General features: G+C 49.1%; 1 protein-coding gene across 2 annotated transcripts in view; it reads left to right on the top strand.

Moving 5' to 3' along the window:
- Positions 1 to 9,548: 9,548 nt before the first annotated feature.
- The window catches only part of GAB3 (GRB2 associated binding protein 3), a 67,569-nt gene continuing 62,295 nt past the window's right edge, over positions 9,549 to 14,822 (top strand). For both annotated transcript variants that reach the window (XM_054075724.1, XM_009562329.2), the window contains exon 1: positions 9,549 to 9,834. In XM_054075724.1, the coding sequence (XP_053931699.1) occupies positions 9,763 to 9,834 (72 nt within the window). In that variant the 5' untranslated portion in view covers positions 9,549 to 9,762. The remainder of the gene's footprint in view (positions 9,835 to 14,822) is intronic.

Genomic DNA, 14,822 nt, shown 5'->3' with positions numbered 1-14,822 from the left:
TCGGTTGCTTCCTCGTTCTGCACCGTTCAAGGTCCTTCAAGGGCGTCGTGGCCTTCGTTGATACAAAATGCCTCCACACAGTAGACCCTCTCACGCACGGGCTGAGTTGTATTCATCATTGTTATATATGAAAAAGGAAGCAGATTTTTCTTAGCTTCTGAAATCAATCAAGACAGTTAAAAAATAAACTTTTCCTCATGAAAAAAAAGACATCTTCTCTATTTCTGTATCCCCTCCTTCAGCTGCAAGGATTATTTTCTGGTCTTGAGGGGCCATTGATGAAATTAGCCCACAAGGAAATCCTCAGGAAAGGGTTGGTACCGATGCGTATGTAGTGATTAACAGCCATGACTTGGTCGACTTGCTATGTAGACATCATAAAGTCATTTTCTAGTCTGGAAACAGAAGCTGAAAAGTAGCAAAAGTGCAATTTTTCATGTATACTTCCATGGACGAGGAGAAAGAAACCTATCTTCTGATGAAAATGCCGGGCCATGTGTTTGCGCCAGAGCAATCTTCTGTTTGTTACCACCACCACTTTAGAAAAAGGCAATGGTACATTGCAGATAAATACAGAATCACACAAGGTTGGAAAGGACCCATTGGATCATCGAGTCCAACCGTTCCTAACACTCCCTAAACCATGTCCCTAAGTACTTCATCCACCCGTTCCTTAAACACCTCCAGGGAAGGCGACTCGACCACCTCCCTGGGCAGCCTGTTCCAGTACCCAATGACTCTTACTGTGAAGAATTTTTTTCTGATATCCAACCTGAACCTCCCCTGACGGAGCTTCAGGCCATTCCCTCTAGTCCTGTCCCCTGTCACTTGGGAGAAGAGGCCAGCTCCCTCCTCTCCACAACCTCCTTTCAGGTAGTTGTAGAGAGTAATAAGGTCTCCCCTCAGCCTCCTCTTCTCAAGGCTAAACAACCCCAGCTCTCTCAGCCGCTCCTCATAAGACTTGTTCTCCAGCCCCCTCACCAGCTTTGTTGCTCTTCTCTGGACACGCTCCAGAGCCTCAACATCCTTCTTGTGGTGAGGGGCCCAGAACTGAACACAGTATTCGAGGTGCGGTCTCACCAGTGCCGAGTACAGAGGGAGAATAACCTCCCTGGACCTGCTGGTGACCCCATTTCTGATACAAGCCAAGATGCCATTGGCCTTCTTGGCCACCTGGGCACACTGCTGGCTCATGTTCAGTCGGCTGTCAACCAGCACCCCCAGGTCCTTCTCTTCTGTGCAGCTCTCCAGCCATTCTTCCCCCAGTCTGTAGCGCTGCATAGGGTTGTTGTGCCCCAAGTGCAGGACCCGGCATTTGGTCTTGTTAAACCTCATCCCATTGGTCTCGGCCCAGCAGTCCAGCCTGTTCAGATCCCTTTGCAGAGCCTCCCTACCCTCCAGCAGGTCGACACTTCCTCCCAGCTTAGTGTCATCTGCAAACTTGCTGAGGGTGCACTCGATGCCTTCATCCAGGTCATTGATAAAGACATTGAACAGAGCTGGACCCAGTACTGAGCCCTGAGGAACTCCACTTGTGACTGGCCTCCAGCTGGAGTTAACTCCATTGACCACCACTCTCTGGGCCCGGCCATCCAACCAGTTTTCAACCCAGGAGAGTGTGCGCCTGTCCAGGCCAGAGGCAGACACTTTCTGAAGCAGAATGCTGTGAGAAACTGTGTCAAAGGCTTTACTGAAGTCCAAGAAGACTACATCCACAGCCTTTCCCCCATCCAGTAGTTGAGTGATTTTGTCATAGAAGGTGATCAGGTTAGTTTGGCAAGATCTGCCTTTTGTAAACCCATGTTGACTGGGCCTGATCACCCGGTTCTCTTGCATGTGCTTCATGATAGCACTCAAGATTACCTGTTCCATGACTTTCCCTGGCACTGAGGTGAGACTGACAGGCCTGTAGTTCCCCGGATCCTCTCTGCAACCCTTCTTGTATATGGGCACAACATCAGCCAGCCTCCAGTCTAGTGGAACTTCCCCAGTCAGCCAGGACCTCTGAAATACATTATTCAGCAGAACGCCAGCTCTTCCACCAGTTACTGTCCTGAACAAGAGCCTCCTCTCTGAGATGCTGGGTGTCTGCCGCTCTCTCCCAGGGGCCATCAGTGCCAGAGGGCGTTGGTCTGCTTTTCTGAAACAGATTGACAGAGCTCTCCCTAATGGTAAAATTAGATTCTGCCCTGTCCACAACAATATATAAAACAATATAAAACATGCAGCTCACATCGTTCATATACTTCCTGGAGGAAAACCACAGCAACACTCAACTGCTTATTTTCTCTTCTTTTTTTTTGACTTTCCCAATGGCTCCTGCTTCGGAAGCAGGTACCTGGCCGTGAGTCCCAGCGCTGGGAGAGCCTGGGGCGGACTGGGTCTGCCGCCTGGTGCAGAGAGAATAGATTTGTCGGTGGACCGGTGTAGTGAGAACACAGTCAGCATCGCTCGGTGCCATCTCCAATATTCAAGTTAATTGTTTAAACAATCACAACATCTTGCTAGGATGCACTCCTCTGTTGGATCTGATTTGTGTGGTGAGGACAGGCTAGGGAAGGGAAGGGAAGCGGCTGAATTACCCGCTGTGTTTTTGCTGGATTTGTCCTTGTGAATGGAAAGCGAGGGAAATATTTGTCACGGGGGAGGGGAGCAGAGTGGTAGCTGTCAGGAACAGCTGGAACATATATACTGTGTCATGTCTTTTTGTGGCACTGGGCTTTTCTGCTCGCTGTGGGAATGCTGCAGAGGCATGTTAGCATTTTGCTGAGTAAGTGTGGTGCGAGCTCCCTGTGTAAACAGGGATCAGGCACCAGATGAGAGAAAAGGGCTGTTCTCCCAGGCTGTCTCTCGCATGCACCTCAAGCTTCACAATGCCTGCAGGGTTTTGTAAATTAAGTGTGGGGCTAAATTCTGGGAAAAAAATATATGCTCATGAGAGTGTCAATCTGGATAACTCCAGGGTCTCTTCCTTCTTTGATACTTATAAATTTGTGAATTAATTAAATCATCCTGATTCTTCCCATCACAGAATCACAGAATCACAGAATCACAAGGTTGGAAAAGACCCATCCTCTCTGTCCTGATTATTCTTCTGTCCACAGCAGAGCAAGGACGTTCACTGCTCTCAGAATTAATAATTACACCACCAGTTGCTCCACAACATGTAAAATGGGAAGCTTAAATAGCACGCTTACTGCTTTAAATCCAGTGCCTGTAGGGTCATGAAGGAATTTCCCATCAAATGCAATTAGCCAATTTGTTCTCTGCTGTTTTATTAGTAGTCAAGTGTTGTTTTTCTCTGAAACATCAGGAGCATAAGTGAGAAAACGAGAAGAGTAGAGCAGTACGTTAATGACAAGAAGAGAATTCCTCTTATGTACCTGGCTGGTGGGAATTACCCACACATTCAGGGTCAAACTGATGATGCTTACTCTGATCTTTGCTAGCGGCACAGCTGAGATCAGTCTGGTGAGGACAAACACACTGACATGATTCAAATAAAGACAGATTCTTGAAATTTGATTGAGACATGTCAGAACATGAGTCACCTGTGCAATCTTTGTAGAACGGAGAATTATTTTACCTTCTGGGATTTCAGTTTTACATTTTACATTTTGTTTTTCTTCACTTGCTCCATAATCACTTTTACAGTTCACATCCATGAAGGCTCGTTAGATTTTAACTTTATTCTAGGAAATGTCAAGAAAAAATTATCCCTTGCAAGATTTTGAAGATTTGCTACAACTGGCTTTGATCTCGTATAGAAGGAAAGATAATTTTATTCTAACTCGGGTCATTTGAGGTTGAGTTTTACAGTGGTCAGTCACATCTGAGAACGTTCTCGTAGCTCCGCCTGTAGTGCATTTGGAGAGGCAGCCACCACTGCCTGATGCTGTTGTTACCAAGCAAAACCTGATCTCTTTCCAGGTAACTATGTGATATGTATAAAATAAACTTAAACAAGCGTATGTAATTTTACACTTCCAAACTTTTCAGCATTGTAATATTAAGGAAATAATTTTTATTTTTAAACTTTTTTAATTGGCTTTTGCCAGCGATTTCAGCATAAACATTCAAAATATACTTGAAGTCTGAAACTAAACGCTAATGGATAAATGCAAAAGCTGGAACCAAAATAAAATATCCCAAGGGCTTTGCAGAAATGTTCAGGTGAAATCAGTTTTTCTTTGCTCTTCTTTCCCTTCCCATTCTGTTTCCAACCTCATCTTGCTTTCTACATACGTCTGCAAGATTTTTGAAACAAGGACCCTGTGATTCACCATGAAGATGAAGGGTTTAAGTAGAGAATTTTATCATTTAAAAGTGGTTGAAAATTTGTGCATGGAGCTAGACAAAACTGAAATCCCACTTCTCCCATCAGGGCTTGATAACATGAGTTTTTAAGCCTATTTTCAAACACTATTGTCAAACCTGTACCTGAGTGACACTTTATCAGCACAATGAAAATCATTAGGGTAAGAAAATGTCTTCATTTGCTCTTTTAATGTTTGGATCACAAATACCAAGAAGGCAGGGCAGCTTTCATAACAAACATGTTAACCCCCACATGCTCGGCTTAATTATGATTTCTGGCTTCCCGTATTTCCCCTGAGGCTACGGCACTCTAAGCAAACTGGCACAGATTTTATTTATTCTGAATAAATTGAGCTGCAACGTGCAAGTAGTGGGGCAGGTGCTTCACAGGCAACTGAGCCGTTCCAGCAGCGAGGACAGGAGTAGTCGGACAGAGGAGCAAGGGGTCTAGCAGGGAATGGAATCGAAGTACCCCTCCCTGTCACCATGGCTACCGCTCAGCAGGCGCTTTTTGGGCAGAAGTGCCAATTTTAAGCAACTGCTGATTTGTTATTCCTGCCTCCACATCAGCCCCTCCGCTGGTCAAGGACGAGCATGTGGCAGACCACAACATTTCTTTCTGGCTGCCCTTATTCAGATAAAATTCCTGATGTGTTTAAGGAGAGCATTTCATAAGGAGCCTCACAAAATGCTCTCCTTAAATACACCAGCAATTTTAAATTAAACACATTAGGAGACCAAAAAGTAGTTAAAATATGCTGCTTTGCATGTGCTTACTAGTTTCCCTTACACATCTCATCCAGTGGGACGTGTCCCTGCCCATGGCAGGAGGGTTGGAACTGGGTGATCTTTAAGGTCCCTTCCAACCCAAACTATTCTATAATTCTATGATTTATCAGAGCAGGAAACTAGTCCTGATCCCGCTGGAAAGTAATCGCCTTTTTTTGACTCTTTTCCAGACAGTTTTCTGATTCAAAGCATCCTGTAACCACCCAAATACACTGTGACTGTGTGACAGAAGAGGTGGCGGAAGGGACAAGAGGCTTAAGAGAGGGGGTGGGCTGCTGGTGATTTAAGCATCCTGGTCTCCAAGCAAAGCTGGAGAGAAAGCTCTCCTTAAGACTGTGGTTTGGTATTCAATATTTAGATCCATTTGGGGCCCAAGTTCCTGCGCACCCAGTCCCACCCTCTCCTCATCTCCTCTGCTGCTTTCTTGCAAGTATTCCTGCAGCGGCACAAGGAACCTGACAGGGGAACCCATCTGGCTGAAGAATGATCCAGTAAAAGATCGCTATTGTTATGTCACTGCAGGGATAACACTCAAAGGATATCGCTATTCATGTCATTTTGGCAAAATAATGTTTTAAAGCCTTCAAGTTTACGGCTCTCCTATCTGTCAGAGGAACGCAGTCAAGTCACATGTGGAAGAAAAGTGTGACTTTCCTTCCCTAAGTAAGTTCCATGTTTGGATGCGTCTCTCCAAGGAGAAGTGCTATAAAGTCTTGTTCACAAACCTGCTTTTATACATGTGAAGTTGTTAAAACATCACTTTGGATGGAGCTGGGTGAAGGTGGTAGTACAATGGCAGGCTGGGAATTAAATAAGGCTGCATGAAAGTCACTCTGAAACAAAAACTTATCTAGAGGAGTCAGAGCATGTTTGAAATAAATGGCTTGCAGTTTATTCATGCCAGTTTTCATCTGTTGTAAGATACTTTTAAGAGCAGTGATAACGTAAAGCACTAGCAACGGGGATGCTGCGAGTTCATACAGATTTATTTATGTGATTATGTAAATGCACATAGGGCATATATTTATGTATTATAAGCCATTAATAGTACTTATTATTATATTGTAATACAATAATACAATATTATTATATTGTATTAAATACAATAAATACATATTGCTATAATATTTTTGCCTAAAATCTTGCAAACCACAAGGATGGTTTCTTGTCTGTCCAACTCCAGCAGTGACACTGCACAGAATCACAGAATCACAGAATCACAAGGTTGGAAAGGACCCACGGGATCATCGAGTCCAACCATTCCTAACACTCCTTAAACCATGTCCCTCAGCACTTCATCCACCCGTTCCTTAAACACCTCCAGGGAAGGTGACTCGACCCCCTCCCTGGGCAGCTGTTCCAGTGCCCAATGACTCTTACTGTGAAGAATTTTTTTCTGATATCCAACCTGAACCTCCCCTGGCGGAGCTTCAGGCCATTCCCTCTTGTCCTGTCCCCTGTCACTTGGGAGAAGAGCCCAGCTCCCTCCTCTCCACAACCTCCTTTCAGGCAGTTGTAGAGAGTAATAAGGTCTCCCCTCAGCCTCCTCTCTGCACGCTGTGGTCAGCCTGCCCTGCTACAGAGCTCCAGTGCAACCCTGAACATCTCTGTCCAAACGTGGTCCTCTCACCCAGGCCTGGTCCCAGGAACCACTCCTGGTGAGATGCAGCCCCACCACGTGGGCTCTGCCCATACAGAGGCACACGAGGCTCCTCAGAAATCGCAGACTCGTAAAACCTAGTGAGGAATCACTGCGTCCACTTCAAATATGCTTCAAGATTATAAGCAGCTTCTTGAAAATGAACACAAGCTGCCGTGTCCTTGAAGAGCCAGGAGTTTCCCATCCTGAAGAGAGGCACTCACTCAAGAATATCAGCAACGTTATGCACTCTGCAGTCATAGTTTTCAGCTCTGACAGTGGAAGGGCAACCCAGCTCCATGAAGTTCCTTCTGACAAAGTCCTTTTCTAAAAAAAACCTGAAATGATATGACCAGAAAAGTCAAGTTTATTCATACTAAATTCATGCATGGGGCCAAATGCCACTGAAAACTCTTCAAATCCACAAAGTGAACTTTGGAAGCAGTGGACTGGGCAGGTGGTGGAAGCTGAGGTGGACATTTCAGTGCAGGCAGAGCGGAGCTGGGGCTGTCAGCATCACCTAGGCAGGGAAGGGGCTGTCAGCATCCCCGGGGCTGGGGGCTCTCAAGTATCCCCAGGGCTGGGTCTCAGCATCCCCGGAGCAGGGTCTCTCAGCATCCCCAGGGCAGGGTCTCAGTATCCCCAGGGCAGGGTCTCTCCGTATCCCCAGGGCAGGGTCTCAGCATCCCTGTGTCAGGGGTCTCAGCATCCCCAGGGCAGGGTCTCAGCATCCCCATATCAGGGGTCTCAGCATCCCCAGGGCAGGGTCTCAGCATCCCCAGGGCAGGGTCTCAGCATCCCCAGGGTGGGTCCTCTCAGCATCCCCAGGGCAGGGTCTCAGCATCCCCAGGGTGGGTCCTCTCAGCATCCCCAGGGCAGAGTCTCAGCATCCCCAGGGCTGAGTCTCAGCATCCCCAGGGCAGGGTCTCAGCATCCCCAGGGTGGGTTTTCTCAGCATCCCCAGGGCAGGGTCTCGCAGCATCCCCAGGGCAGGGTCTCAGCAGCATCCCCAGGGCAGGGTCTCAGCAGCATCCCCAGGGCAGGGTCTCTCAGCATCCCCAGGGCAGGGGTCTCAGCATCCCCAGGGCTGAGTCTCAGCATCCCCAGGGCAGGGTCTCAGCATCCCCAGGGCAGGGTCTCTCAGCATCCCCAGGGCAGGGTCTCTCAGCATCCCCAGGGCAGGGTCTCAGCATCCCCAGGACGGGTTCTCTCAGCATCCCCAGGGCAGGGTCTCAGCATCCCCAGGGCTGGGTCTCTCAGCATCCCTGTGTCAGGGTCTCTCAGCATCCCCAGGGCTGGGTCTCAGCATCCCCAGGGCAGGGTCTCAGCATCCCCAGGGCAGGGTCTCTCAGCATCCCCAGGGCTGGGTCTCAGTATCCCCAGGGCTGGGTCTCAGCATCCCCAGGGCTGGGTGTCTCAGCATCCACAGGGCAGGGTCTCTCAGCATCCCCAGGGCAGGGTCTCTCAGCATCCCCAGGGCAGGGTCTCAGCACCCCCAGGGCAGGGTCTCTCAGCATCCCCAGGGCAGGGTCTCAGTATCCCCAGGGCTGGGTGTCTCAGCATCCACAGGGCAGGGTCTCTCAGCATCCCCAGGGCAGGGTCTCTCAGCATCCCCAGGGCAGGGTCTCAGCATCCCCAGGGCAGGGTCTCTCAGCATCCCCAGGGCAGGGTCTCAGCATCCCCAGGGCAGGGTCTCTCAGCATCCCTGTGTCAGGGTCTCTCAGCATCCCCAGGGCAGGGTCTCAGCATCCCCAGGGCAGGGTCTCAGCATCCCCAGGGCTGGGTGTCTCAGCATCCCCAGGGCTGGGTCTCAGTATCCCCAGGGCTGGGTGTCTCAGCATCCCCAGGGCAGGGGTCTCAGCATCCCCAGGGCAGGGTCTCAGCACCCCCAGGGCAGGGTCTCTCAGCATCCCCAGGGCAGGGTCTCAGTATCCCCAGGGCTGGGTGTCTCAGCATCCACAGGGCAGGGTCTCTCAGCATCCCCAGGGCAGGGTCTCTCAGCATCCCCAGGGCAGGGTCTCAGCATCCCCAGGGCAGGGTCTCTCAGCATCCCCAGGGCAGGGTCTCAGCATCCCCAGGGCAGGGTCTCTCAGCATCCCTGTGTCAGGGTCTCTCAGCACCCCCAGGGCAGGGTCTCTCAGCATCCCCAGGGCAGGGTCTCAGTATCCCCAGGGCTGGGTGTCTCAGCATCCACAGGGCAGGGTCTCTCAGCATCCCCAGGGCAGGGTCTCTCAGCATCCCCAGGGCAGGGTCTCAGCATCCCCAGGGCAGGGTCTCTCAGCATCCCCAGGGCAGGGTCTCAGCATCCCCAGGGCAGGGTCTCTCAGCATCCCTGTGTCAGGGTCTCTCAGCATCCCCAGGGCAGGGTCTCAGCATCCCCAGGGCAGGGTCTCAGCATCCCCAGGGCTGGGTGTCTCAGCATCCCCAGGGCTGGGTCTCAGTATCCCCAGGGCTGGGTGTCTCAGCATCCCCAGGGCAGGGGTCTCAGCATCCCCAGGGCAGGGTCTCAGCATCCCCAGGGCAGGGTCTCTCAGCATCCCCAGGGCAGGGTCTCTCAGCATCCCCAGGGCAGGGGTCTCAGCATCCCCAGGACGGGGTCTCAGCATCCCCAGGGCTGGGTCTCACCATCCCCAGGGCAGGGTCTCAGCATCCCCAGGGCAGGGTCTCTCAGCATCCCCAGGGCAGGGTCTCAGCATCCCCAGGGCAGGGTCTCTCAGCATCCCCAGGGCAGGGTCTCAGCATCCACAGGGCAGGGTCTCTCAGCATCCCCAGGGCAGGGTCTCAGCATCCCGGTGCCGCGCTGGGGCGCCGGTGGCGTTGTCGCAGCCCGGATCCCCGGCCTCCCCATCACGTGCTCGGTGTGTTGCATTGTGCTCTCGGCGGAGGGGAGGGCTGGCCGTGTCAGTGATCAATGTCATGACTTCCTCCTCGGGCTGGAGGAGCGGCGCAGCGCGGCCGGAGGCAGCCGCTCGCTGCCGGGCTCCCAGCGCCGGGGAGCGCCCCCGCACCCGCGGACCATGAGCTCGGGGGACGTCGTGTGCACCGGCTGGCTCATCAAATCGCCCCCTGAGAAGAAACTCAAGAGATACGTAAGTGCTGATGATTTTCCTGGCTTCGCTCTCCCTTTGGAATGTCTTGCCTTGGATCGAAACGAAAAGGTTTACGCGTCTCTGCGCCCCGGAGGTGGTGTAGTTTTCACCGATATTCTTGAGCTCTTTGGAATTAACCTTTCCCGGCTCGTAAATTTGTATTACTCCGGTCGTTATGCAACGTACCTTGCGTTAAAAAAACCACATTTCGGCGTCTGTTAATGTTGCCGTAACTAACGGAATTGTTGTAACATAATTTCAGCTGTCACTTTTCCCGGGAAGGGCAAGAACCTCCTGAAAAAAAAAAAGAAGCCTAATACTTTAAATTCTGAGGCTCAGCTTTGTTGGGATGCTCCATAATTTCTACGACACTTGCTAAAGGCCACATCTGTGATAATTTTATTTATCGGTTTAATACGCCGGCGCAGCTGCTAGAGGAGAGCCTGGCTTTTTGTCTGAGGTGCTGGAGGATGCCTTGCTGTAAAGTTCCTGAGAGCTGATGGGTGGAAGGGACCGGGAAGCAGCGAGGGCTGCATGCGTGGAGAGCTGCAACTGCATTCTGTGGGAAGGGGCCCCCTTGTTCCTTTATCTCCTGCCTGGTTTTCTGGGTTGGGAGGGGAGAGGGTGCGTGTTGCAAACATCGGAAACTCTACCATTGCGAGGAAGGCACCAGAAATAAATGACCCTTACAAAATAGCATTAAATCTGTCAGCCCACCGTGGGCCCTTTTGCAGGCTCGGTGGTGATGGTTCTCCACCAGGCATGCGGGCAGTGCTGTTCTACTTTTATTACCGGTAATACGATTGCAAACACGCTCTTCTAACTCCCCGCCGAGCTCCGCACCGGACAAGAGGGATCCCTCCCGGGACAGACCCACAGCCCATTTGTCCTATTCACTTCTGTTTATCAGCATATTTTTCCTCCGGGTGCTGATGTTAGCTGTTTCTAGGAATGGGAGGAATAACTCTCTCGCGAAGAATGCGGTAGATATCATACGGTAGTATATTTTTTTTCTCTTTGCACTGAAAACTAGGGGAAAGGATCTTTTACTGATGTAAGAATTTGCTTTTAACTTATTCTAAACCGGAGTTTCTTCCTTTAGATGGCTTAATTGCATTGAAACGGCCGAACACTCGCTTTGTTCGGTTAGCATTTTTTTCCAGTTCTAAAATAACCACTACGATGTGTCTCGAGGGAGCCGCAAATAAAATATGGATATCTCATTTTTGTTATATTTTGTAGCGAGTGCACTAATAGCAGCGTACATCAGGCACCAGACAATGTAAGAGCCACTGATTCACCCAGCTGGTATCATTAGTAACTCTGTCAGTGAAGCTATTTTTGATGACTCAATATTCATAAAAGGGCAAAGTAGAGAAAACAGAATGTGATAAAGCTGGGGTTTGAAAGCCCCCATTATACAGTCAAGATAATAGTCACAACAGGGGCTCTGAGCAGCTCACCAGAGAGCTGCAGCCTGCTCTGCTCAGATTTTGCACCACAAAACCTAGGGAAATGGGTCCGTGTTATTCTTCAAACATCAGCCACTAGATTAGCCAGATCTCTGCAGATTAGGCTTTGTTTTCTGGTTAGGAGGATAAACTACTCCTTTGTCCATAATAAAGCAGACAGAAATCTGCTGCGAGTACAGCAAAGATTAATGTCCATTCTCATGCGACTGGTTACACAGCAGATGCTACAAATCGAATGGAAATTGGCTCTTACCCACTGTAAAATCTTTTTTTCCCCCACTTTTTATATAGTTTCACCACCGTGCCGGCTTGTGCATCTTGCTCTGGCGTGGTAGATAGCTCAGGCTGAGCCACGGTGACTGCTTCAAAACAACACGAGCTTGAAAACAATGACTGTTTAAACTGACTTCAGTAGGTGTCAAGTGTCAACCGCTTGCAGGAGAATGGACTTGGCTCTGGTTCTGAACTGACAACGGACATAAATCCCCGAGCTTTACACCACCCTTTGTGTTCAGCTGGCAAAACCCAGGCTCTGAGCTGAAGCTTCCAGGGAGCTTCAAATATGGGCTTGGTCTGCTGCCCCCGGGGAGCTGCCCCACCTGGCTCAGTTGCTCTCCTGGGGTTGTCTCCCAGTTGACATTCTCCTGAGCTCAGCATTTGTAAGGTCCAGTCTGAGGGTCTCTTGTTTTACACACAAATAAATTCTTAATCCTCAATCTATTAACAATCACTGGGAAAAATCCAATTGATTTCAGTGCAATCTGTAGTTAAGAGAGCAGACAAAGTGATGAATTCAGGTTGGGAGACTGGGAACTCCAGATAGTCCCACTGGAGGCACTGTGAATATTCACAGCATTTATAAAATTAAACAAATACATCTTTGTGAGACTGGAGCCCAAAGACCGAAGTATACCTTCATTTATGCTTATTCTCTGATAAAAACAATTGGGTTTTCTACAGATAAACAAGTCAGAATTTGGCCCTCCGTAAGCAGAACCTTATTTTCAAAACTTTGAAAAGCAAAAAGCAGGTGTTAGGAGTATATTTTTCCTGTAATATCTTACAAAGCTGATGCTCGTAGTAGCACTATTCTTAGAAGTGTCTTATCATTCCCTAACAAAGGCTGCTCTCTTACATGTGCAGGAAACGAACATGAGATTAATTACCCAAGTGTAACTTTCTGTAAAAACAGAGAGCTTAAAGCTAAATGCACAGAATTCATTAGAAAGCACAGCGAGCTTCACTTCAGCAGGCAAATGCCCTAATAGTGTTTTAATAGCATGTACAATGCTTTTCTCTCTGTCTGATACTTGAACCACGAATCCAGCGCCTCCGCCTCTCTAAAGAGGCAGTTCTGCAAGGGGTCTCCTGGGAGAGCATTTGGTGTGTGTTACAGTTCTTTGTCCCCAAAGTGTGACCTGAAAGCTGTGCTGCTCTCATTTCCCCACTTTGTTCCAGCTTTTCTCACCAGTCAGGGCTGTGTGGAACTGAGGGGTACGGCGGAGAACCCCAAGCTTTGGGGAGCTGAGGCAAGAGAGGAAGAAAATGGCTACCAAAAACTGGGAAGTGGTGGTGGTAGAGGTGAAGTCCATCGTGCTCTGGACCAAAAATGCTAAGTTTCAGGTGCAATTTGACCCATGGGAAGAAAATCTGACCCCACCAGAGATTTTTTGTATTGGTATTAGTGGACCATGGGAGAATCTGCATCGGGTTTGATGGGTTTCACAGTGCCTTTACTACTGCTGAATATATCCAACCACGGATTTAGATTAGGCGTTCAGAGCCACAAGGGGAAAAAATTGTTTATGTCAGTTAAAAAATTCAGAAGGCTCAGGGTGGTGGTGTTCACGTATCTCGATTCTGTAACGTCAGCCTTGAACAGCTGGCTTTGGATACTTTTCATATGGAAATTTATCTGCTCGCAGACTGGTAATATTTGTTTTCTGTTTATTGGAGAAGGGGGAGAATGGTTTCATGGCCTAGAAAACAGAGGAATTACTACAGCCGGTGCAAAAAGTCACTGTGAGAAGAAAGTTTATACGGGTATAAACTGGTAGAAATGGTTATAACTGGGTATAAACTGGAGAGGGGCAGATTTAGGCTGGATATTAGGAAGAATTTCTTCACTATGATAGTGGTGAGGCCCTGGCCCAGGTTGCCCAGGGAAGCTGTGGCTGCCCCATCCCTGGAGGTGTTCCAGGCCAGGTTGGATGGGCCTTGGGCAGCCTGAGCCAGTGGGAGGTGTCCCTGCCCATGGCAGGGGGTTTGGATCTGGTTGATCTTTAAGGTCCCTTCCAACCCAAACTGTTCTCACAGCGGTGAGGAGCAGCAGCGGTAGTGAGCCAGCCTGTCCACCGGCTTCCACAAACGCCACGCCAGTATTTCCTTGCAGTTGATGTTCAGTTACGTGGTTTGCAATAGTAAAGGGCTCTGTAGAGATTCTTGCGTGTTGTGAGTCAGTGCAGCTCCGTTTAAGTCAGTGCTGCACAGCTGTACCCCAGCTGAAGGGCTATTTTTAATCTTCAGTACTATACAGATTGATGAGGGAAGACCACTTGCTCAAATAAAGACGTTTCCCACTTTGCTTGAGTGACTGCATTCTTCAAATGTTATTGAAAATCAAAATTCTTTGTCAGCATCTCCAGAAGAAGAGTCCAGAATGGACCCTGTGTTAGAAAATCAAGCCTTGCACCTCTTACCACACTTCTTGGAGTGTCTGTCCTGAGAAGACAAAGAGAGGTGTAAATTAAGGTACCAGAAGCAAAAAGCTGGTAAAGCAGTGTCCACTCCTGCTGTCTCTGCATGAGGGACAGTAAGGGCCATCAGAAAGGCTCAGCAGCAAGGAGTCGTAGACGGCCATCTCTGGTTGTTGGGGGGATTTGCCAGAACTTGGCCACAGCACCCACTGCCAGGGTTTTACAAGGTAAGAGAATCAAGACGACTTCTCCATTTTTAGCTGAAGTTCCGGTGTTTATCAGGAGAACAAACGGGAAGTTACTAGCTGCTCAGAAGAAAAAGTAAAGTAGAATTATGGAAGAGTTTGCTCAAGTTATAGGAACAGAAGTCCCACAGCACTGCTAAGGGTGAGTGGGATGCAGATCAGCTGCTGTCTGACCTAGCGTTGGGCTGGTGTCTGCAGGGAACACTGCCCCCCTCGCCTAAAAGAAATCCCCAAGTGCCATGTGAGGTCAAGTAATACTTCTCCTGGTTTGGGATTCAGGGGAAGTCTCCAAAAAATAACTGTCAAAGAGAAATCTTAATTTTGTCCATAAGCCTTTATATTTCCAAGTGCTTCCTACGAATCCTCAGCTCTTGGGCACTGTCCTCTCTGAATAGAGAGTTACAGCCACCTTCCATACTCCGCTGGAGTCAGCATTGTTGAAATAACTGAGTTTTTTAAATGAATTTTATCAGTTCTAGTTTGTGGTCCGTGTGGGAGTAGGAGTCCCGTGTGACAGAGAATGTTGACAAGAGCTTTCTAGCTGGTTCTAGTTGTAAGTTTTGTTCCTGTGCTCT

The sequence above is a fragment of the Cuculus canorus genome, chromosome 10 (assembly GCF_017976375.1).
Source record: "Cuculus canorus isolate bCucCan1 chromosome 10, bCucCan1.pri, whole genome shotgun sequence".
Taxonomy (NCBI): domain Eukaryota; kingdom Metazoa; phylum Chordata; class Aves; order Cuculiformes; family Cuculidae; genus Cuculus; species Cuculus canorus.
The sequence above is the reverse complement of the archived record's forward strand: the minus strand, read 5'-3'. Positions and strand labels throughout refer to the sequence as shown.